The sequence below is a fragment of the Schistocerca gregaria genome, chromosome 2 (assembly GCF_023897955.1).
Source record: "Schistocerca gregaria isolate iqSchGreg1 chromosome 2, iqSchGreg1.2, whole genome shotgun sequence".
Taxonomy (NCBI): Eukaryota; Metazoa; Arthropoda; class Insecta; order Orthoptera; family Acrididae; genus Schistocerca; species Schistocerca gregaria.
This window is the reverse complement of record NC_064921.1, coordinates 888,059,641-888,085,175: the sequence shown is the minus strand read 5'-3', so window position 1 is coordinate 888,085,175 and position 25,535 is coordinate 888,059,641. Positions and strand designations below refer to the sequence as shown.

Below are 25,535 nucleotides of genomic sequence, written 5' to 3'. Positions count from 1 at the left end.
CCATCAGACAGGAGGTGGTCAACATTTAGGAAGGTGGCATGCTGGGTTGAGTAGGACCACAGGAAGCAAATGAAAGAGAAGAAAGTGCTGAAGTTGTGAAAGAAAAAAGGTGTCTCTTGGCCCTGGGTCCAATCGTGAAGATTTCATCTGTGAACCTGAACCAGATTAAGGAAGGTCTCCTCTAAATGGCCCCTAGAAAGGTTGGTATAGGAGGGTGCCATGTGGGTGCATATGGCTGTGCTGCAGATTTGTTTAAGTAACTTACCTTCAAAGGAGAGACAGTTGTGGGTTAGGATAAAGTTGGTAAGGTGTATGACGAATGATTTAGTGGGTTTGGAGTCTGAAGGATGTTGTGAAAGGTAGTGTTCAGGAGTGGTAAAACCATGGGCATGAGGGATGATGATGTATAGGGAGGGGGTGTCAACATTGACAAGTAGGGATCCAGGAGGTAAATGGGTGGGAATGGTGGAGGGTCAGTGAAGGAAATGGTTGGTGTCTTTGACATGGGGAGCTAGATTACGGGCAATTGGTTAGAGGTGGTGGTCATTGAGGGCTGGAATTCTTTCAGTGGAGGCATGATAACCAGCTGCAATGGGGTTTCCAGGATTGTTGGGTTTGTAGATTTTTGGGTAGCATGTAGAAGGTGGGTGTGTGGGATATTGTAGAGGTGAGGAGGGGAAATGGATTCAGGGGAGATGTTCTGGGAAGGGCCTAAGGCTTTAAGCAGGGATTGGAAGTTGTGTTAGACTTCTGTGATGGAATCACTCTGACAGAGTTTATAGATGGAGGAGTCAGGTGATTGGCAGAGCCTTGTGCCACTTAGTCACTGTGATTCACAACAATAGTAGGACCTTTGCCTGCAGGTAGGATAATTAGATCAGGATTTGTTTTGAGGCTGTGTATGGCTTTCTTTCTTCTACTGAAAGGTTGGTGCGCTGAGGAAGAAAATTGGGGAGGGATGGTGATGCTAAGTTGGAGGTAAGGAATTCCTGGAGGGTTACCAGCAGATGGTTAGAAGGGAGTGGGGGATCACAATTGGATGGTGATATGAAGTGGAAGAGTAAGGGTTCAGTGTTGGAATTAGGATGTTTTTGGTTGGAGGGATTGGTGGCAAAGAAGTTCTTCCATTGCAGGGATCAGGAAGAGGAGGAGAGTAGGTCTTTGACAAGTCCAGCATGGTTAATTTTGGGTGTAGGGCTAAAGGTGGGACCTTTGGGTGGGACTGAAACTTCTATGGCGCAGAGTGTTTTGGTGGAAAGGCCAATGAAAGTGTTAAAGAAATGTTTAGGATATGGGTTTGGTGGAGAGTTGGTAGGGAGTTCTGGGGGATGTGGCAAGTTGAAAGGTCAGCTAGGCAAGGGTATGACTTACACCATGGATACGATATGCCACTCCTAATGCCAGATCAAGGTGCAAAACTTACCCAGTTCACCCACCCAGCACTTCCTGTTCCAGCCCTGTAATCCTACCCCTTCAGGGCCGAGTCACCTGTGAAAGCACCCATGTCATTTACCAGCTCTGCCACAGTGATTGCACACCTTTTTATATTGGTATGACTACCAACCAGCTGACCACCAGAACAAACGGCAATGGAAAACTGCGGCTAAGAGCAGAGTAGACCACCCTGTGGCACAACATGCATCTGAATGTAACACACTTGATTTCAATGACTGCTCACTACCCGTGCCACATGGATCCTTCCCTCCACCACCTGCTTTTTCTGAATGGTGCAGATGGATGTTATCCTTATAATGCATTCTCCACACTAGTAATTATTCTGAACTCATGCTATGGTAACATACAGTCCTCACACCATCCACCCAACAGTTTCCACACCCTCTGTCCTATCATCTCCTCCCCATTCTCGTCTCCCACACTGTTTATTTGCCACCTTCTGCCAATGCATCCGCCAGTCTTTCAGCATGCCTCTCCTTTTTTGCTCCTTTTCCCCCATCTCCCTGCCCCATAACCTCCTGACACTGCACCTGATGGCCTTCTAGTCCCTGCACACTCCACCAGACAGCGTTTGTCTCTCCCCCCACCCATACACTACTATCCCTTTCCTTTCCCCTCCAGATTGCTGCTTGCATCCCACGTGATAGTTGCATTCTGGCCTGAGTTGCTGGAATTAGTAGTCATATGTGCATGAGGTGTGCTTGCTTGTGTGTATGAATGGTGCATGACTCTCTTTTACTGATGAAGGCTGTAGCCGAAAGCTTTATGTAAGTATCTTTTAATTGTATCTGCAACTTAATGTGTCTTCTTTAAGGTAAATAGCAATCTGTCTTTCGCTTCGTTGTTGATATTCCTATCTGAAGTTTCCATTGTTTAATACTCCAGCTATATATACCTTCCTATTCACATACTAGATACAGTTTGACTTAATACTCATACTATTTAAGTATTTACACTCGTAATTGAATTTCCTCCTAATAAGTAAAATGTATGTATGTTATGTGTGATGCCTGAAACAGCATAGAGTTCACTATTAATAAACTTTTCTCCTTCAATTAGCGATAAACAATCTGCCAATTTACATAACTTGTATTCACAACTAAATAGTCCATCTATATACTAATTCAAAATCACATGCATACTGCATTAAAATGTAAAACTATTATGATGATCAAAAATTAGTAGGAATATTTGTTTTTCTTAAAGAATCTTTAATTATTGATCATCAACAACAACTTTGTCCCCTTCAAAGTAATCTCCCTCAGGTACAATACACTTGTGCCAGCATTTTTTCCAATCTTAGAAACACCTCTGGAACTCGCTTTTCATTATGGTGTTCGGCTCCTTCTGGGATATTTATTTTGTTCATCAGCAGTGCCAAAACTATGTCCTTCCATGGTTCTCTTCAGGCTTTGGAATAGAAAGAAAATGCAGAGAACCATGTCTGATGAATGTGTTGGATAAGGCATGTGATGATTTTGTTTCTTTCCAAAAAATCATGAACAAGCATTGAGCTTTGAGCAGGAACATTATTGTGACGGAATTTCCGTGATTGGCTTTGCCACAGTTTTGGTCATTTTCTTTGGGTTGCTTGACGTAAGTGGCACATAACTTCCAGGCAGTATTCCTTATTGGCTGTACAGCAGTAAGACAGGAACTCATGATGCACTATGCCATTGTGATCAAAGAAAACAGTGAGAAGAACCTTCACACATGATCAAACTTGTCGAATTGTTTTCAGTCTTTGCGCCACAGGCAGTTTCCATCAGGACGATTGGGCCTAGATTTCAACATCATAAAGGAACACCCATGTTTCATCACCTGTTATAACATTGTAAAGAAGTTCTGTATCATTGTGAGCTTCATTCAGCAATTCCTGAGCAATGTCTACACAATATCGTTTGTGGTCAAAATTCAACAATTTCAGAACAAACTTTGCTACTACAAGTTTTGTGCTCAAAACATCTGAAAAAATTGCTTGATAGGAGTCAAGAATATGTCAACATCACCAGCAAATTCTCTGATGGTGATTCAGCAATTTTCCAAAATCATTTTCAGAACTACTACTACATAATCATCAGTAATTGATATGCCAGGGCATCCAGGATGGTCATCATCTTCTCGACATTTCTTGTGTACAGACTAGATTTTGGTCTTCACACCATTATTGAATACAAAGATTGTAGACGATTAACTTATTCTGTTGTATACTGTGATATTATTTCACACCATTATAGAGTACAAAGTTCTTAGGCCATCCACAACATTTTGCTGCGTACTGTACAAGATGACAAATGTGCAGTTCATCACATTTGATTGAAATGATATAAATGATACAAAATTAACTTCTCATAGGAATGCAGCTTATCATCATGCAGGCACATGATATTTGAGGAAGTCAGCCCAAAGCAGGCAGACACACTCTTGTCTTACTCATAAATTAGCCAATAGCTGGGACCCAATTGGCTGGGAGACTTCATGGCGGCTGCAGTGTAACATGTGTTAAGTTCGGCTCGCGAAATTTAGTCGAATTCGAAGGTGTTCTCGCAGGTGGTGTTGTCTAGTACAAGTGGAAATCGTGTAAACAACAGTGTTCTGTGCAGTAGTGCTATTTTTTTCTGTGCTCTGCCAATCTCTGCGAGAAAATGGTAAACAGAAGAATCAACAGCAGCGCGTCCAGCAGCAGAGAAGCAGCAGGTGCGGCGGGCCTGCTGCTGGCGGAAGGTGCGGCCGCGGCTCCCGGTATAGCGGAGCTGGTCCGCTCTGAGGTAAACGCTGCGCTTCGCGATAAAAACAATCTCGATCTGATAGCAGGCACCATATCAGATACTGTAACGGCAGCAGTATTGCCCAAAATGTGTGATACTGTTGAGGCCAACACTGCTGAAATTACAGCACTAAAAAAGTCTGTGTCTGAATACGAGAAAAAGGCACGAGAGTTGGAAGTGAAACTATCTGCCGCCACAGACGAGCTAGAACAGTACCAAAGGCGAAATAGTCTACGACTGTTTGGAGTAGCAGAAAATAAAGAAGAAGACACGGACAACCTGCTTATACAGGTTGCGCGTGAAAAGTTAGGCGTCGAAGTGACCAAGGCAGACATTGACAGGAGCCACCGGGTGGGACGAAAACTACCAGGTGCTACCTAACCTCGTCCAATAATAATTAAATTTGTGTCGTACCGAGAAAGGGCTGAGATCTTTACCCAGAAGAAGAAGTTAGCAAGGACAGGGATTACAATAAGGGAAGATCTGACACGTGAGCGGCTAAAGATTTTAAACAGTGCCATATCCCATTTTTGTCTTCAGAATGTGTGGACTCAGGATGGCAGAGTAATCATTAAGACTGCAGCTGGAAAGAAGACAGTCACAAACATGACAGAACTAAATAGTATTAAGTGAACCTACTCGAGCCAAAAGTCAAACTTAACCCCATTTGCAAATTTTAACAGTCCTATACTCAGATATAGTCTTGTAATTGTATTAACTTTTTAATTATTTGTACCTTCAACTAATTGTTTTTGTAACTGTATTAACTTTTTACTATTTTTTTGTGTCTTTAGCTGTAGCCATTACTTAGTTTTAGTTACTGCTAATACTTTTTTCATTTTCTCAGTTTATTCTCTTCCATTCTGTAATAGTTCTATTGCAATTATTAGTCTATCCTTTAGTTCATTAGTCAACCATCTCTTCGGTTTAAATTGTTCATAACAAAAATCACTATCAGTATCACTTTAGCAAATTTAAATCTAATTGTAGCTTCCTACGATAATCACTACCAGTATCACTCTAGTAAATTTCAATTTAATTCTAGCTTCCTACGATACTCTATTAAATATTAAGCTTACTTCTCTCTGCTGGCAGCATCGGCCTCTTAAATCACTCCCCTTTCCCTTATTTCCACCCTAAGCTGTTTCAAATACTCTAATTACATTCCTCCTCTTACGACATAGGATACTCAGTGACACACAGCCGTCACCATTTTGGCCATATTCTCCCTGCACCGAATACCACCAATCCAGTTTCTATAGTCCCGCAACCGGAAATCTCTTGCAGTCGCCTTTCTTTCGGCTCTCGCGGAGTCACAAACAGGGCGCGCAATATCTCGGACACCCCTGTATTATGTCACTTGGCGGAAACACCGGCCAGTGCCCCTCGCGGCATGTAGTGCCTAACAAAGGGACAAACCAGTCTGCCACCCTACTCCAGGCTGCTCAGCGGAACGCGTCCGAGCTTTTAGCAGCTCACTGCAATATTCAGTCTTTACCTGCGCATTACGAAGAACTTAGCCTCCTCTTCAACCAACTAAACTACCACGCAATCCTCTTATCCGAAACGTGGTTGAAACCACACATATCCTCTGCATCTATTCATCTCCCAGGGTACACATTTCTTAGGGCAGACAGATCAAAAAAGCGAGGTGGCGGGGTCGGCGCATATATACGAACAGATCTCAAAGCGAAAGTCTTATGTACGTCAAATCCTGCTGAAGAAAAAGAGGCTGAATTCATGTTCATTGAAATAAATATACAAAGTCGGAAATTCTTGACTGGCGTCGTGTACAAGCCGCCAAAAATAAGCTCAATGAGTTCCTTCCAGTCGGAATTACATTCACTTCAGTGTCAATACGAACATGTCATCGTAATGGGTGACTTGAACATAGACCTGCTAAGAGACACTCCCTCCGCAATAAACCTAAGAAGATTGTTTAGTTGCAATAGCATGAACATTCTTCCATTGCAACCTACACACCATACGGCGCACAGTCATACTCTTATAGACGTGATAGCAACGAAACAGACTGACAAAGTAAGAGATGTTGGTCAATCATCGGCCCCTGGCCTCTCAGCACATGATGTAATATTCCTGGCCTACTCTGTGCAGCCCCCAAGGATCAAATCGCGTTACATAACTTGTAGGAACATGAAACGTATTGACCTTGACGCTCTAACAGCCGATTGCTCAGAAATCTCATGGCATCGAATAATCAGAGAACCTACAATCGACGGCAAAATTAATGAACTTGGTGATAAACTCACTGCCCTCTATGACAAACATGCACCTGTGCGCACAGTCCGTGTAAGAAAATCTCCTGCTCCATGGCTGACAGCTGAATTACGTCAAATGATGACTAATAGGGATGCTGCCCACAGGCGTTTCAAGGCAGATCCGAAACCCGAGCGTTTCGAAGAATATAGAAAGCTACGGAACAGAGTGAACCAATGCATTCGCAATGCCAAAATCAGGCACGCTCGCTCCCTTGTATGCAGCGATCTGACACCCACGGCTCTATGGAAGAATCTCCGCAGCTTGGGGGTCGGAAAGGCAAAATCGGAAACTACTTTTCATGTGTCAGCTAACGAATTAAATGAATTCTTCTCTGCACCTCTGAATACCAGTACGGCTGATAATTACCGTCCACAAGAATCCCCAAACAGGATAACTAACAATGATACCTTCCATCTAAAACATGTAACAACAAATACGGCAAGAAAAGCAATAATGAGAATCTCTTCTGATGCAATAGGCAACGACAGTATCAGTATAACCATGATTAAGAATGTTGCCGATATCTTAGTACCTGTCTTAACTGACATATTTAATTTTTCCCTCGTGAACGGAATATACCCCACTGCATGGAAAAGAAGCATAATTCGACCCATCCCTAAGATCGAAAACCCGCAACTGCCTAGTGATTACCGACCAATTAGCATACTGCCTGCTGTTTCCAAAGCACTTGAATATATTGTTCATGACCAAATCACTGAACACTTGCATGAATTCAGTCTATATGACAAATTTCAATCCGGTTTCCGTAAACATCACAGCACAAACACTGCTCTAGTTAAAGTAACTGATGACCTGAAATATGCCATCGACAATCGAAAGGCAACAATATTGACGCTACTGGACTTCAGCAGAGCTTTTGACACTGTTAACTTTGGCATATTACTCAGAAAAATGCAACAGCTTAATTTCTCTGATAGTGCAATGAGATGGTTTGAAAGCTACTTAAGACAGACAGCAATGTGTTGTTTGCGCAAATGAAAAATCTTCCTGGAAACATGTTTCTTCGGGAGTGCCACAAGGATCAGTCCTAGGACCACTTTTGTTTTCTTTATATGTCAATGATATTTCTTCGGTTTTGTCCTCCTGTAAACATCATTTCTATGCCGACGACCTCCAGCTCTACCTAAGCGTCAGACCTGAAGACGTAAACACTGCAATCGCTCTGATGAATGATGATCTGTCTTCAGTAGTGACATGGGCGAAAAACCTGGGGCTTAAATTAAATGCAAAAAAAACGCAAGTAATCTTAATAGCCCATCAGAAATTAATAAGTTCAGATTTCCGCGAATGGCTACCTCCTATTCTGCTCGAAGGTACTCCAATACCATATCAGAAAACAGTGAAGAACTTGGGTGTAACTTTGGACGAGCATCTCAACTGGGCGGAGAATACAGTCGCAGTGTGCCGAAAGACGTCTGCTTGTCTCTATGCTCTCAAAAAGTTTCGGAACATATTCCCACAGGACTTGAAACGCCAGCTCGTGCAAGCACTCGTTCTTCCGAACCTCCACTATTGTGATGTGATTCAACAAGGCATGACTAGTGAAAACAAAAGATGGCTAGAGCTAACCATGAATGCCTGTGTGTGTTACACCTGCAACATTCGCCGATATGGTCATGTTAGTGCTTCATACTCCGAGCTAGGGTGGCTGCGGCCGGACAAACTGCGTGACTACCACACTCTATGTCTACTTCACCGACTCCTCGTCGCGCAAGCACCCCAGTACCTAGCTTCAGAGATTAAAAACCTGTCATGCCATCATAATCGAAACACGAGGTCACTCTTATCTGGTATCCTAACTGTGCCCACCACAAAACAAAAACTTTTGCAAACTCCTTATTAGTTGCCGCTGTCCGCCTCTGGAACAAACTGCCCCTTACCTTGACGAAAATTCAATCTCCTGTTGCTTTTAAGAAGAAGTTGAAGCATTTCCTACTATCATCCGCATAAAATTCTCCACAAAATTAATGTGCAAGGCCAATCCTCTCATCTGTCAAATAGCAAAGCTAGCGTCTCCTATCTTGCTCCTGAGATGCCTTCCTCTTCATCTATCTCTATTAGCCACGCAGTATCCTTTTCCTTTATATTTTCCTTAATTATGTTTCATCATGTCTCTCTATTCTTCTCCTCCCTTCACCATGAGTCTCCCTGCTGCCAGCACTCCTATCAAAAATCTTTCTCTTCAATAATGTATTTTTCGAGGTGTACCTTTCTAATTGTTTATCTCACTTTTTGTATTAGATGTAGTTTAACATGCCTACTAAAACATATGACTGTAAAATAAGTAGAATGCCTGGTTAGATGTAAGAGAGGGCCTGATGGCCCTAATCTTGCCAGGTTAAATAAATAAATAAATAAATAAATAAATAGCCAGAGTCAAAATTTTGAATGCAATGCTGCACTTTATTCCATTTTTCAACCAAACTTTAATGCAAATTCTTCAATTCATCTTATTCAAAATTAAAAATTCACGAAGCACTCAAAAACACATGTAATAATCTTTCCGACTTTAATCAAAAACAGCTGAAATGCAAACATATGTCAGGAAAATGAGAACCAACAAGATAAAAAAAAATGAAAAATTTATTTCTAAAGCCCACAGAATAAAAACATTCCCATTACTCATTGATCCCACTTTGTATTTGAGTATCTCCACTTGTAATTCTACTTTCGTCATTGCCGGTGCATATTAGGCCAAAATCACCGTTTAGAAACTTGTTACAGTTTAAAGCTTCATTTAAATGTTGACATGTGGCAAAATCACAACTCAGTCCCCCAGTTACACTTTCACTACAGCATAAGTATTTTTCATATGTGGGTTTAAAATAATCATAGACTTTAGTAAGCTCACTAGGACACAAAAATTCTCTTTTAAATGCTGTTTCAAATTGACACAGAGTTTGACACTTATTATTTAGTACTCCAGTCTATAGATTCCTGTTGTAAATCTGTAAGAATATAACATTTTGGGTTAATTAAGTATCTCTTGAAATTGTTCGTTCACTTCATTGCCTATTGGGTTACTCTATTAGTTTAGTTTGACAGGCAGCTTCTTAGGCAAATCTAATCTTAAGAGTTTCTACATTAGAAGGTTTATCATTTGCAGAGTCTGCTTCCATAGCTACTTCCTCTCCTTGTGTCTTTATATCGGAGATGCCATTTTTTTATTGCCTCATTTTGGGTTTTAAGTGTGATAATAACATCAGTTAACTCTTGCTTTGTGGTTTAATGTCTGTTTACCAGTTCTTCTAACTGGTCTAGCTTCCTAAGTTTTTTTAATATCTCTGCTGACAAATTTTCCATGTTACATGTAGCCTTAGTCATAAGGTAGCAATACTACATACACTTAAGGCTATGATATCCTGTTATTTTGTTTTGAAACAAACAAGAAGAGGCAATTGTTCATTTATCTACAACACTCTGAACAAATCACTCAATATGTACCTATTTCTTGTTGTAGACCCAGTTAATATGGTCAGCTAATCTTGCTTACACCTAGTGTAGTGATAATTTACACTTACTTTTGTTTTACAACATGATGGAATTACTTCTTCGTAAATATTGCAATCACATTGCGTGACACTGCAGCATGTACTCTCCTATATCTACTTTTGTTTTTACTTTGTGTACCTGTGTTGCTTGGGACAACAGTGTAATTTTTCTCCTTTTTTGTGTAAAATCCCAAATACTCTCTCTTTCACACCTCAAATTTGCATCCTGCACCAGGGAGCTAAACGAGGTGTAAACAACTAGGCAGTCCTGTTGCTGAAGTAAGCCAAATGAGACGTTTTGTGGTGTTACCTTGTGTTATGTACTTCAAGCATGATCTGTCACCCATATTGTGTGTATGATAGTTTACGTCGTAAGTAATTTCTGGTTGCAGTTCTTAAAGCTAATTACTTGCATGGTACTGCTTTGCAGTACCACATGACAGTTTTCTTGGACTACTTCACTGTGATGTGATTTATTGGTGCTAGAAGAGAGCTGTATCTGTCCGAGCTACTAAATGACATACACAGCTTAGTGATAATTTTTCTGCATTTTACACCCATTGATTTTTCTACACAGCTTTAATTACAGTGATGGTTGAGCAACTCTCATAGCTCATGACATACTGTTTAAAACAGATGTGTGTCTTACTATGACATCAGCAATCAAAAGTAAGGACAGTTTTTAAAATGACATTTGTTTCTGCTTGTTTACGTTGTTGAGCACATTTTTCTCTCCCTTGACCATCAAGGCATTACCAAGCCACAGTGCCCAAGGAGCAAGTGCTGTGCCACAGCAGATGTAAAGGTTTATTTGCTGTGATGCCTTGCCAATGTTAAGAGCAGACATGACGTACATTTACACAGACATAGAAACAAGAGTGTGCAGAATGGGATGTTTTACACTTGCCTACTACCTAAACCACCTATTTTTTCAGCTGTCACAAAAATCTTTCATTTGTGTAAGAGAATAAGAGTGGAACATGCTATTCTGAAGAATGCGATGTTACACTACAAAATCAAAGTGTTGGAAAAGGAGAAAAACAGCCTGTAGATTAAGGAGCATGTATAGCCTGAAAGTGTGGTGGTTTCTGCTCTTGGATTCTCAGCAAAGTTAGGGTCCTTTTGCTGCATTTCATTCCACAAAGTTCCCATCCCTTTACTGTATTTAGAAAATATTGAAACTAGTTGTTACAGTTTACATACATATCATTAATTGTGTGACTGGGCAGAATGTACTGAGTATTTTGTTATAAACACAAGTGTGAACCATTAAAGTATCCATAAATAAATGATCTATACCTGTAAGACAGAGACACAGCAAGCACCCTTAATATCTAAATACAAGCACAAAATGGACAGCAGATAGCACTTCACAGAGACAATTTGTTTCAGTGGTACGTAAACACAAATGGCAGCTTACCATCCAAGTCAGTGTACAGGAATAATAGACATAGTGTGGTGCAGTAGTCATACTTGTCACAAGTAGTCAGTATGGACAAGAAAGTCACTCGTGTAAATCATGCTTTAGACTGGAAAAAAAAGATTAAATGAAGTGTCATTTTAACAGCCATGAATCATGTTCTAGAGAAATGGCTCAATAATTAGCAGTTGTGAAAGAACACAGAATTAAAGCACAAGTTCAGCAGGAAGACTGGAATAACACAAACAAGCATTATTATTGTTAAGTGAGAGTGAATTGTAGTTATGCAATGATTTGTGAAGTTAAGCCACGAAGGCACATGAATCGGTCATTCAGAGTTGTACTTTGGTAAGCAACAAAATATTTGTATAGTTACATCGTGACCATAGCCCCAAGTGACAGCAAATTGTATAGTTTCTTGTTTAGTTCTTCCTTCCTATTACATCTGTATCATTGGAAAAAACTGATTTATAGTTTTAATGTAGTCAATACAAAGTGTTGCTAACTATCCCTTTCTGTGGTACTAGATGGCATTAACATAAAGATTATACAATAATATGAACTTGAACTTGTTATCTTCATCTCTATCTTAATAGTATAGTAAATATATAATATATATATATATATATTTTTATAGGAGTAAATGGAGATTCAAGTAGACGTGGATCATCACCTCATCGTAGCTCCAGTCATTACAGGCACAGTTCACGGAGTGCAGGAGGAAGCGGATCGCATGGGAATGTGTAGCAAGTGCCCAACATTTGAATCAGTGAGTGAGATTCTCCAAACAGGTATGTGCTCAGTTTCATTGAGATTACTGCTGAGGAAAATCAAATGCTACTTACCAATTTGCCTTTCAGAAAAATCAGCTATGAGGTAAGTGAGACATGTTGGCCTTCCTTAACCCCACTACCAGATTTGTCTGTCACAGGAGGCCCTGTTACAAATGGAAAAATTCCCTATTCCAGCTTTGTTTGGTTATATGTTCTTATCCTCATTGTATTAGAAAGATAATTGTGTTAGTGGTATAAAAATATTTATGCAGTGGTCTCGCAGCATGTTAGTAAATGTAAAGCAATTTTAATATGAAGTCATTCTTGAATTTATTCTAATTGGAACTTTTTTCATCCACACATTTTAATAACTTTATTATTGGAACTTTGTATGTGGCTGCTTGATCTGTGTCTGATAAATAGGTGTTTGTAATTTCATGCTGTATGTAGGTGGTAGTAACACAAACTTAAATTTTTTGTGTTTCAGTAACAAGGAATGCCTGTAATTTTCCCCTATATTCTTGATACTTGTGAATAGTTTAACATATTTTATTCCATACGGGGGCGAAAAATACTGTTTCATCCATCAAAGTCGGTGCGATAGTTCCTTAGCAAACCAACATGTGTAGCTTGTATGTTGAAAGTCATTCAATTTTGAGAATAAGTGTATGAACCCTGATCCATTCTTATACTTCTTGATGTATATGTGTTGCTGTCTTTATTCCTTCAAGGCATAGTTTTTCAAATATTGTATATTTCGTTTTGCTAACCAGTACCTAAACAATGCAATAATTTCCTCTTCAACATATTTGTGTTAGAATAAAAACACTTTTAACACACTACAGTGAAACCTCTATATAATGTTTTTCAAGGGACCACAAATTCTGAATACTGTATAGAGGAAAACACTATAAAGAGGAAGGCTTCCAAATAATAATTATAGGGCATTACTGGAGATAGGGATATCACTAATCAGCTTTGACAAAATGGTGCCATAGACGACATTTTAAATTTTCACAATACCGTAATATTATATTCATTGCAAATGATCAATGTATCAAATGATTAGTTTTTTGTAATTAAATCATGGGACCCGGTAGGTGGATGGGTGAAAGTAAATGGATCAGTTTGTACTGTGAAAAGTTATAACAAATTTTTAAGATAAGACGACATTGTCCATAGCTGACAGGTGGCATCCCGTTCTTCAGTTGACCCAATTATAGAATATGTTTTTGTTTATGATATACTGCACATATTACATAAAAACACAATAAGTGGTGCAGACTAAAAAAGAATTAGTTACAAAAAAAATACTTTAATAATTAATTTATGAAATGGAACTTAAATTTGCACAATACTCTAGAAACCTATGCAATCTGAAAATCACATACCTATGATTTTTTAAAATATTCAAGCAAGCATATTTGTTTTCTGTTTCTCCTTGACTGTATGGCAATCATTTATTGCTCATTCTGTCCTCAAGTCTATGGGCCATCATATATCTCCTGAATGTTTCAAAGGCTTCAGCTGCCTTAGTATATGAGGGCACAGGGTCATCTTCCTTGTCACTGTCATTTCCACTACCACTATTATTCTCCAAACTTCTCTATGCAGTCAGCTCCTCAATACTTTGTACTCCTGTGGTTGCCACATTGACATCCACAGCCAAAAAGATCTCAAAAGTGACAGAATCACTGCCTATTAATTCCTGAAACTCTTGCAAATCACTTGCAACATCTTCCACAGGAGCTGCCATCTCATTTTCACAGAATCCGCTTTTGTAAAACAGTTTTTAATAGTTTCAGCACTGACTTCCCTCCACAAGTACATAATTAAATTTATTGCCTGTAAAATATTCAGCTTCAGTTGTGAGCTCTGCTGGCTTCCTGGTTTTCTTTGGTCCATCAAATTCAAGGCCTTTTTTTACAAGGACGTGTATTATTCCCCAAGTCCAAAGGTTGCAGGTGGCTGGTGCAGTTGGGTGACAGGAAAATTACTTTCACATTTCTCAGAAAGGATACGTCTGATGGACGTGCTGCACATTTATCCACAAACAGCAGCACTTTTCTTGCAGCACTCCCCATTTTGGCGTCAAATTCTCTGAGAAAATGTAAAAATATCTCACTCGTCATCCATGCCTTGGCATTGTTTTTATATTTGCACGGAAACATGGAAATGTTTTTGAAGCACCTTGGATTTTTTGGCTTTGCGATAACCAAAGGTTTCAGTTTTCACTGCATCAATGTTTGTACGCAACAAAACGGTAAGATGTTTCTTGCTCTTCTTACCGCCATGACAATTTTCCCCATGAAAAGTAAATGTCTTATCAGTTTGTAGCCATGTATCAGATTAGGGAGAGTCTGCATCCACTGAGTTAGTTTGTACATCCACACTTTTAACTTTCTCCACATTCCGCTTTGTATACACCACCATGATGCTGTCAAAATTTATCAATCCATCCATTGGATGCCTTAAAATTTTCCATTCCTAACTGCAGTGATATTTAAGCACCTTCTCCTTCAGAATAGTTCAGTTTATAGGAATGTTTGCTTTCTGAAACCAAGTTAATAAAACTTCCTCCATTTCGTCGTAAGTCGATGGTTTCACATGCATGCGTTTAGAATTTCCACAATTCTCAAACCCTTCCATTATCGACTATCTGTTTTTCATAGTAGTGTTGAGGGCGCCAGTTCAAATTGCTTCACTAGCTTCACGTGACTCACACCAGAAGACGCCTCCACTTTTTTAATAACAGAAAACTTCTCTTCCAGAGAAATTTTCTTCCACTTTTCACTCATGTCCACTGATGAAAGCTTAAAAAAAAAAAGTTACATCGAAGACACACTCTCACTAGACACACAAACTGTTTGCTGCTCAGTTCACACAACATGCTATGAATAAAAAGCATAGACTGAAATGGCACCAAAAAGATCGCAAGCAGAATGTGCGTCACGTCATGTGACCGGGTTCTGCCACTGACACATGAAACACGCTGAGCGCAGGCTTTTTGAGCTGGTGCAAATTATGAATCCACAGAACGGAAAACTGTGTGTCTACATCCAGTCACTTAAACATTATAAAGAGGTAAATGATTGTCCAGGGTTCCAAAAATATGAGTGTTACATGGAGGAAATTGTAATATAGAGGAAACTCAGTAAAGAGGAAAATTTTAACATTTTTCATATGGGCTTTTAGTCGGGACCGAAAAAAACTGACGTAATACGGAGGAAAACATTATATGGAGGAACATTATAAAGATGTTTCACTGTATAATTAAATGCAGCTGATTCCATAATACTGTGACAGTCTTAGTTTCTTTGTGTATAAAACACGCAATTTTCAGTTACATGGAAGAGATTGAATTTATTGCATAATTTTATCCAAATTTGCTGAATAAAAGAGACTTTAAAATAGTTCCACTGTTAGAACTTTCAAAATTACTAGATGATGTTTGATTAATTTTGAGGAGGGTAGTTACAAAAATGGTACCTATGGGACATGTTTGTTGATGAAATTTCATGAAATGAAGTCCTGTCTCTGCTCTAAATATTTTACTCCTTCCCAGTTCAAACACCATTCTTTGCTGACCATGCATCTTGTTGCCTGGGAAATCTTTGTAAACAGTCTAGTGCCACCGTGTGTGTGTGTGTGTGTGTGTGTGTGTGTGTGTGTGTGTGTGTGTGTGAAGAGTAAATTAGTGACTATCGATTATCATTACATTAATACTTGTTCCATAGATCATGAATAACACATACACACACACACACACACACACACACACACACACACACACACGCCGTATGATTGTTCACCTGCTTGGGTTTTTCAATGAAACAATAAATGCATGATACCACAGTGATATTCTGTACCTGTTCATAGGAGAACTTGTGTTAAGTGAAATACTGGTGGTTATTTTCAACAAGATAGTGCAACCGCACATATAACTCGCATTTCAATGTCACTGCTTGCTGGTGTTTTTGGTGATTGTATAATTTGACAGGGGCTTTCGCCTCCATGATCGCCTGACCTAACACCACCTGACTTTTCTTCTAAAGCAACTGTCTACAAAAACCGTACAAAATCCATCAATGAATTGAAAACTGCAATATCCACTTTCACTGCTTCTGTTAAAGAAGAAATGTTACAGCTTGTGTTTGGAACATGATTAGATGAATTGAATTGTGTATTCAACAACAGGGGGGGCACTTTCAACATGTAATTTGAAAATTTGTAAGAAAAAATGAATATTCAATAAATTAATAACTTGTATTTCTCTGAGTTTCATTTCAGCACATTCACTGCGGCATGTAGCACATGCGGGTAACAATCATATGGCGCTGCGGAGAGACTTTTTGAACACCCCGTGTGTGTGTGTGTGTGTGTGTGTGTGTGTGTGTGTGTGTGTGTGTGTGTTATCTGACAAATTCCACATCATTAAAAAAAATTCAGATTCATTATCTATGGAACAGGTATTAATGTAATGTAATTATCTATCAGTGTGCTGCTTTCTTGTACCATCCAAGTAGGAAAATCAACAACTGGCATGAAATTGAAAGAACCAAGTAATACTTCAAACTCAAGCTTTCTATCAGACTCTTTCAGAAAATCTACATTGAAATCCCCACAAACAATAATCTGTTTCCCTCTGCCTGACAGACAGCACAACAAAGAAGCCAAGTTTTTCAAAATTATCTGAAAACTTCCCAGTGGGGACCTATACACAGTTACAATTAAAAAAATACCATTATTTAGTACAAGCAAACACACACATGTGTGTATATGTTGTTGAATGCAAAAAAAAATTAGTTCATAAATTTTTCACTCTGAGATAAATTTCAACAGGTATAGCAACTCCTCCTCTCTCCATAGTGTCTCCCTTTTCCATATCTGTGACTATATGATGTTCAGACTGGCATACTACATTTATTCCACCATCAGTTTCTAAATTTTCTAAACAAACAAGAAGCTCATCTACTTTATCAATCAGTGGAGGTGCTAACACTTTGGTCACACTTTTTTTTTTTTTAAAAGGTGTGCATTATATGTTACCTGACTTGTAAATGTGCTCTTGAAATTGGTCATTGTGGCTGAGCAAAAGTAGTGTGCCTCCTTATATATCTTAACGGAAGATAGATTTAGAAACTTGTTCTCTTCCTTACTTTGTTAATAGGGAGGTTTTTTGATTTTACCACATGGAATCCATTCCAATACATAATCGTGTAAGAGGATATACGAGTACTGTTACATAAAATGATGTTAACATGGTCGAACCAATATTGTGATGACCTCAACTAAGTACTTTCGTGTGATGTGCACCTGCTACTTTGTAGTCTGATGCAGACATATGGCAGTTAAGAGTACAAAGTCACTGACTGAGACTGTCATATGAAAAGTAAAAAAATAGATCTGTATTTATGAATGCCAGGCTAAGATACGTGTACTAACTGTAAGGACTGTGCAGAAATCATATGTGCTTTGTACATATTTTTGCTATAGGAAAATACCTTTAATCTAACGTATCAACAACAACAAATGTAACTTTTCATGCTGGAGTAGTGGCTGCTCAAAGCTCCTTCTCCATCAGGTGACATCAGCTTCCTGTTTTGTTATTTTGTTATTGTCATTCTCACATTTGACTGCAAATTTCCGTAACAATACAGTCAGCAAGTATAATAGCAATGTAGCATAACATGATGATCAATTACAAATTTAAGACAAATGATTTAGACAGTATGGAATTCTGTTAGGGAAAAGCTATGTACGGGAACAATTTGGGCATTGGAGGGAAAAAAATCTGACCAAATATGCAAAGTAAACTGCAGAAATGCTGTTTGTTGCTTTCTAAAACTTGCAGCAATGGAAGCCATGTACTGGCAATGAAAACCAAAGAAACATACATCCTGTCCAGATTTATGAATGACTGAGTAAATAAAAAAATTTAAGCATTATTCCCCTGAACAAGCTAATATTTGAAGAAAACAATGTGGCTGATACTTGTTATATTATTATTATGTAGCGGGTACCTTGCTGTTATATCAAAACAAACAAATTGCATGTATTCATAGTAGAAGGTATCATGAAACCAACTAAAGTTCTTCTAAAACTAATTAGTCAAGGCACACACAATAAAGTAAGGTGCACATGTTAAGATGTAAATAATGTGTCGCAAGCTCACTGGCTAAGTGACAGAGTGCAAATCGGAAGGCCCTAGTTTCGATTCCCACTCAGTCTGAGGATATTATTCTGCACTTACATCTACTTTCATCTCTGGCAATGATTTGTATATGTGGAAGAATGTGAATTGGTACCTTGCTTTGGATCCACACTACCCAGAAACCTGTCAAAAGCATAAAAGACTTTTCCATATCCTTTACCCTGTCACACTGAGTTACAAAATAACCCTTTCCCTAATTTGGAACTACTTAATGCTCTTGACTCGCCACTTGATGTGGCCCCAGCCCAGATTGAATTCATAGTTAGATGATCCATCATATGAAAGGATGCTAAACCATATTTGGCCAGAAGGTGCTTTTCCTCCTCAAACACTAGATAATATTGCTATCTTAATTATTAAACAAAGCAAAAGGATCCTTGCCATCAGCAGCTACCAATTGATTCCTCGCCAACATGCTCTGCCAACAGACTGAAAGGATAGTAGCACAGTGAATATGCTGGGGTCTCAAATCACAGGGCCTTGTAGCCCCCTACCAGTGCGGTTTTTGGGCAGGGGGTGCACAATCAACCATCTGATTAGGCTGGAAACAGCAATTTGACAGCCTTTTTCTAAGTGTCAGTATCTCATTGCAGCACTTTTTGACCTACACTAGGCCTGTGATGCTACTCGGTGCCATCATTTTACTTATCTTCTATAACTCGGGATTTCAAGTCTCCTTGCCAATTTTTATTCATCAGTTTTTATACCACCAATTGTTTCATGTTAAGAGTTGGCATTCAGCTCCCCTTGGGTCCAAGAGACTGGTGTGCTGCAAATTATCTGAGTGTTACTCCTCCTCCTCCTCACCATCAATGGTCTAGTGACTGCCATGGGACCAGTGGTCAATCCCAAGCTGCATTTTGACAACTTTTTCATTCCATCTAAGGGCCTCTCTTAGGACCCTTCCTCATCACTTCCAGTTCTCTCTGACGGAAAAGTGAGTGTATCTGTGCTTGTCATCATATTTTGTATGTTTCCCCTCACCCAGTGTTCTGGGTGACTTTTCGAAACTCTCCCCATTTTCTAAACCTCCCCAGTCTCCCCACCCCTCCATATTCTTCCCCCTTTCCACCCCAATTCTTTTTCTTTCCATTTCAGCCCTTCTGCCAGGAGGAGAAGCCACTGGCTCCAAAAGATTGCACAGTCCCTTAACCTTCATATCTATGTTCTGCTGCTGCTTGGTGAGTAGATTATTTAGCTATTCAGTTACATTATCTTTTCAAAAATTGATTATTTTCATTGATATATTAGCCCATGGAAAAGTGAATCAATCCATGCAGATGGTTGGAGACACCTCCTGCTGCATGTTAGATCTGGGGTCTCTTGTCCCTACCTCCTTTACCAGTTGCTTTGGTTATTGACCTTTCACCCTGTTGATCATGCTTCTAGATGCAGTTACCCTATTTCTCATCTATACCATAGTTTCCGTTTTAGGGGTAGCTCTCTGATGAATAATGAAATGGTTGCTGTTCCCATCTTTAACTTTGACTATAACAAATTGGGAGTGGGATGCATGTGCAAGTGTGCCGCAATCACTTGCAGAGCCATTTGGGACACTCACCTGAACTTACCATCTACTGACCTGGTTATTTCTCTCCCCACATTTTATTATTGTTGGTCCAATTGATGCGTCTTTCATTTTTAGCCTACTAAGTTTTACTATCATGAACCTCCCTGCTACAAAGCATTATTTACTCTGTAACTGTCCTCCTTCATTTGTATTGGTCCCTTGTCCATTCAAAACTAGACTGTGTGTGTTTTGTTTATACATCTACAGGTATGCAGAAGTTGCCGAACTACCTCTGTCATGCAGCCATGATTTTCTCCTCAGCAGATACACATGCTGTTTGTCTACCATGCCTGGCCACCCATCCTGTGCCGCCTCCTTCGTTGACTCCTTTGATCGCCAGTATGGGGTGCATCCCTCTTCTCTTTTACCTCCAGAGTTTGCTTTCGGCTATTGCTCCGGCAGCTCAACTTCACACTACCTGCCACTTTGCCAACGGGTGTGACCCTTTACTGTCTTGCCTTCTTGGACAGCATTTGCTTCCTAAGGACATTACTCCAGACTCGGCCTATCACCATAAGTTTCTTGACCTTCGCACGGAACATCGCGATTGTACCTTTGTGTACACTGATGGCTCTTGGATTACCATTGTGTTGAGTGTGCTTCCGCCCTTGGCTTCCAGAAAACTGCTCAGTATTTACAGCGGAGCTCTTCGCTCTTTTTTCATCCCACACAATACATCCGGCGACACAGGCTTTTAAATTGTCATGTGCTCTGACTTTCTTAGTGCCCTTCAGAACCTGTGTGTTTTGTACACCATCCATCCCTTACTGTAGTGGGTTCAGGAATGATTTCACTTGCTCGCTCTTGATGGAGCCATTGTGAGGTTTATGTGAGTCGCTGTTAACCTCCATCTGATGGGGAAAAGAGGCTGCCATTCTCCTACCTCGGCCTGCTAGTTTTCCATTCCCTCCAGTGATCTCTGTGTTACCGTCTGTCAGCATGTGGTGTCACTTTGGCATACCAACTGGCCGTCCCTTCATGGCAACATGCTCCGGAGAATTAAACCTTTCTCAGTGCCTTGGTCCTCTCTCTCTGAGATCATTATTTTAGCTTGGTTGCATATTGGGCAATGTCTTTTTCACCATCACCATTTGTTAACTGATGATCCCCCAGCTCTTTGTGCTCATTGCCCTCAATTTTTGACAGTTCACCATTTCCTTAGGGAATGCCCATTTTTCAACCACTTATGTTCTCATTCATGTTTGCCATCTGAGTTATTGGCCATTTTAGTGAATGACATGCTGGCTGTCGACCGCATTTAACTTTTTATCCATTGTTGCAATAGTGCAAAGGACATTTAACCTTTAGTTCAGGAACTCCATTGTCTCTGTGGCATATTTTACAGACTTTTCTCCAAGTCCCTTTCTTTAGCTGTCTTTCCTTCCATCAATTGGGCTTAACATGTAGTTGTTTTTAACTCCTTTTTCATTTTCGTGTTCGACAGTTCTGACATGGGCGCTTATGACCCTAGTTGTTTTGCACCCAGTACATATTTTTAGATACACCACCTGACCTTAGTTCGCTTATGTAGGCACAAGGGCACCTGCATCCTATTTTAAATCTCCCTTCTCATTTCTTTTTGAGTCTCCACAAATATTTAACCCTTTCCACACCCATGGCAAGTGATTCTTAACACAGCGAAGTTTCTTTTCCGCATCAGTCGATCCTTATTCAATACAATTTTCCATAGCTCTCACATGCTCCATTCTTGGGGACTCTGACTTCACTGGGCATCGCTGCATAGTACTGCCATTAGAGAACTCTGTGTCGAACTGTAGCAGTTCTGTTGAGAGAAAGGTTGTAATTATTACAGTCAAATACGTTGGTGAAAATGGTTAGTTTGTCATGCACAGTCATTTCTGAGGAAGAGATTGTAGAGCTTTTGGAGGAACGTCTAAGTGAAAACAAAAGTGACAATGATTTTTATGATGACAGTGATTCATTTTTCAATAACTTGAGTGAAATGATGATGGTAACAGTCCTCCTTGAAGTGTTTCAAAAAATATCACACAGTGCAAGTTTTTGTGTTGTAATGCTTATGTGTTAAATATATTTGAATGAAAGTGCACTTTTTATTTTAATGTATATCCTAATTGCCAATCAATGAACATATTTTTCCCTTAAAAAGATTTGTGCAATTCTCTGAGGTGACAGTAATTTAATAAGAATGCTTGGAGAGATGCCCTGTCTGCATTATATATTACCAAGGGTTACAGTCATCATTTGACCTAACATAAATTTTTAAACATTATTATACAGCTAAACATAATTTTTTTTTCACTGTAAATTATTTCCTTGAATGCTAATACTAAGTTATTAGCACAGTTCTATGTAGACATTAGACATATCAAAAATTGACATCCCACTGGAGTAAAAGATTCTAAGTACGACTTCCAAAAAGTCGACAGAATTGTATTCTGTATTCGTTTCAACCACTGTAATTGTGCTTTAAAATTAAACAATCTTCCCTGAGCAATCAATTGCCGATGTCATTTGATGAAAGCGTTGTCAACAGAAAATTTAATATTTTGCTGGAAATTTTGCAACAATAAATCTTTGTCATACCTCAAAGATTACAAGTGTGAAACCCGACATGTCTGCCTCACTTAAATCTATATTCTGTTTCAAATTATCAAAATTGACGCTTGTCTCTGAAGCTTCAATTCAACAAAACATTTAGTTAATAGATTTACAACTAAATCAAACTGTATAGATATATAAAAATGTAACTCCTCTGATATATTTTAAATGGTGGATTCTAGTTTAGTTTTTCTATTATTTGTTTCTAATTTTTCCATGTTAGACTCTGTGATGCTCTTCTGACTTTTGAACTTGCTTATCTGTTTTCTTCTTTAAATCGCCACTAGCAGTCTCTAGTCTGTCATTAAATTCAGTGATTGTACCTTTGACTCATGAAGAGTCTTTCAAAAAATCTAACCTCTAGAGCATCAGTATTTGAGTTAGTAGTCTCCCATCTAACACCTCAACTGTTCAAGCCTGTATTGAATTATTTAGATCTGTTTTGATTCAGCTTTATTTGCATCTAGCTTGGTATTTGAGTGAGTATTCTGAGCCTCTACATCTCCCAGCATTATAAATACCTCTTCCCTCATACGGGTCAGTACAGGCATACAGTGAAACAGTCTGCAACTAATCTTCTCCTGGTTAAACTCTCACATTGGAGAGATAACTCCAGTAAAAAAAAAAAAAAAAATTTGGACACCACGACACTTTAATTACCCCAATAAAAAAGGAAGAGGAGGAGGAGAAGAAGAAGAAGAACAACAACAACAACAACAATAGAAGTCAGTTTGGCTTCAACACAGCTCACCTGAGTGATTATGTGGCTTGCAGCATCGTGACAATGACGGGGCACCATATCACTGTACTCCGTGAACTGGACTATTATTGGTAGGTGTACAGCTGATGATGATACTGCCTACCTACTACTGAGGTGTAGTCTTTGGAACTTATGAAACATAGTCTTTTATAATATCAACCAACGATCTCCCAACTGGTGGGCTTTAATTCTTCTATGATTTAATAGTTTTTGATATTTAGTTATTATTTATTGGCAAATTATTTCTTCTCAAATCTATTTATTTCCTTGGATGTTATTACTTGTTGTTGATTTTGTTACTAATGACAACAGCAGTATAACTATTGATAGGTTTTTAATTAAATTTTACTTTCACATTATAGTCAGTTTAGTCTGAATATTTTTTAAAATTTCTATTGATTTCCAGCACCAAATTATTCTGGGTCCTGTCACCAGGGTCGCCAGAAGTAATGTTCCCCTTCTGATGTTTGTGTTCTCAGATTCGGATTTGTTATCTTGAAGATCTGAATTGTTGCATCTGCAAATAAATTTTCTTCTTGGACCGTGTCAATGCAGTCACTGCAGCTGGACCTCGTTTTCACTGCAGTTGTATCTATGCCTTTATTAGGTAAACTTCACCAACTTTCAACCGTCTATGAAGGAATATAAAGTACTTCTTCTTTTTTAAAAAAGTGCTTATATTGCCTCTCAGTGTACAATCACTTATTGTGTTTTAATATTTAGCAAGAGGGAAACATCGATCATATGTGCAGTTCAAAATTGAACAGTTGACTGGTGGCACTTCTGATATTTCTCTAGAGATCTTCTGTTCTGCCTTGATGTCATTTAGCATTGTCATGGAACCTGCATTTTCTCTGTGGTGCTCCAAACTACGCCAACTCATGTAGGTTACATAAACCATACCCATGTACGGCAATGTGTGGTCAAATTACAGTTGTCACACTTTGAAGACACACAGTATTCATATGTGTAAATGTTACAACTAAACTATTACGTGGTTTGAACTACTGAAACCATCCTGTGTTGTTCATCATTTAGGCAGATATAAAGTTACACATCAATGTGCCAGAGTGATAGGCTTTACACAGCATGTAGTTGCAGTTAATTTATGTACAAACTAGATGAAAATTATTCAAAATAATGGTGTGTGTGTGTGTGTGTGTGTGTGTGTGTGTGTGTGTGTGTGTGTGTGTGTGTGTGTGTGCGCGCGCGCAAATATCTCCTTGGTGTTAGTTCCTCAAACTTCACTGAGAAAGGAGGTGAACAATGCAGAAAAACCTCATTACTAAGATGGCTCTCCTTTCAGCTCTGGCATAGTAAGAAGTTCATAACAAAAATAATCAGTTATTGACAATATAATGTAAATGGGTAGATAAAATATCTACTCACCAAGTGACGGCAGGAGCACTCGCGCAAAAAAGGTTTAACTTTAACGAGATTTCGGAGCCAGTGGCTCCTTCTTCTGGAAAAAAGTTGAAGGGCAAGGAAGAGAGATGAAGGAAATGGACTGGAGAGGTTTAGAGAATCGGGTACAGTCCAGAAAAAAACTCCCAGAACCCTGGGTCAACGGAGACTTATCGGGCGGGATGAGAAGGAAAGACACATTCCTTTTTCTTCACCCCTCTTCCTTCCCCTTCAACTCTTCTGCCAGAAGAAGGAGCCACTGGCTTCGAAAGCTTATAAAAATTATACCTGTGTGTGTGTGTGCATGTGCATGTGCGTGTGCGTGTGTGCGGGTGCGTGCGTGCGTGCACGCGTGCTGCCTCTTGCTGAGTAGATAATAAACAGTTTGTAACAATGAGGGAATTTGAGTACATTGTTCCAGGAAAACAATGCATTCTACTTACACTTCTACAGAGATGTCAAAATTATTAGACTCAAGGTTGTTTTTTCTTCAAATGAACATATTTTACAGTTTAAAAGAAGAATACCTTAGTACTTTGTATTCAGTGCATGCCTTTATTCCTAATGAGCAGTTCGACATACCGTGGCATTATTTATGTGAGTCTTGAGCATGAATTTTTTATGTCTTGATCATGATGTCATATATAGATCAGTTTCTTGATGAGTTGCAGCCTTGAATTGCTGATGCTATTCAACTTCTGGTTAACAATTGTCCCCAAATTCTCTATAGCATTTATGTAAGGACTATTTCCAGCCCATGACAAAGTTTTTACATCATTTTCAACTAAGAACTGTGCAG

At 39.2% G+C, this 25,535-nt stretch overlaps 1 protein-coding gene across 1 annotated transcript in view; it reads left to right on the top strand.

Annotated features, from left to right (window-relative positions):
• The window catches only part of LOC126335328 (luc7-like protein 3), a 142,610-nt gene that overhangs the window by 92,449 nt on the left and 24,626 nt on the right, over positions 1-25,535 (top strand). Inside the window, exon 8 of the mRNA XM_049998484.1 lies at positions 12,073-12,226. Coding sequence (XP_049854441.1) covers positions 12,073-12,182 — 110 coding nt within the window. The 3' untranslated portion in view covers positions 12,183-12,226. The remainder of the gene's footprint in view (positions 1-12,072; positions 12,227-25,535) is intronic.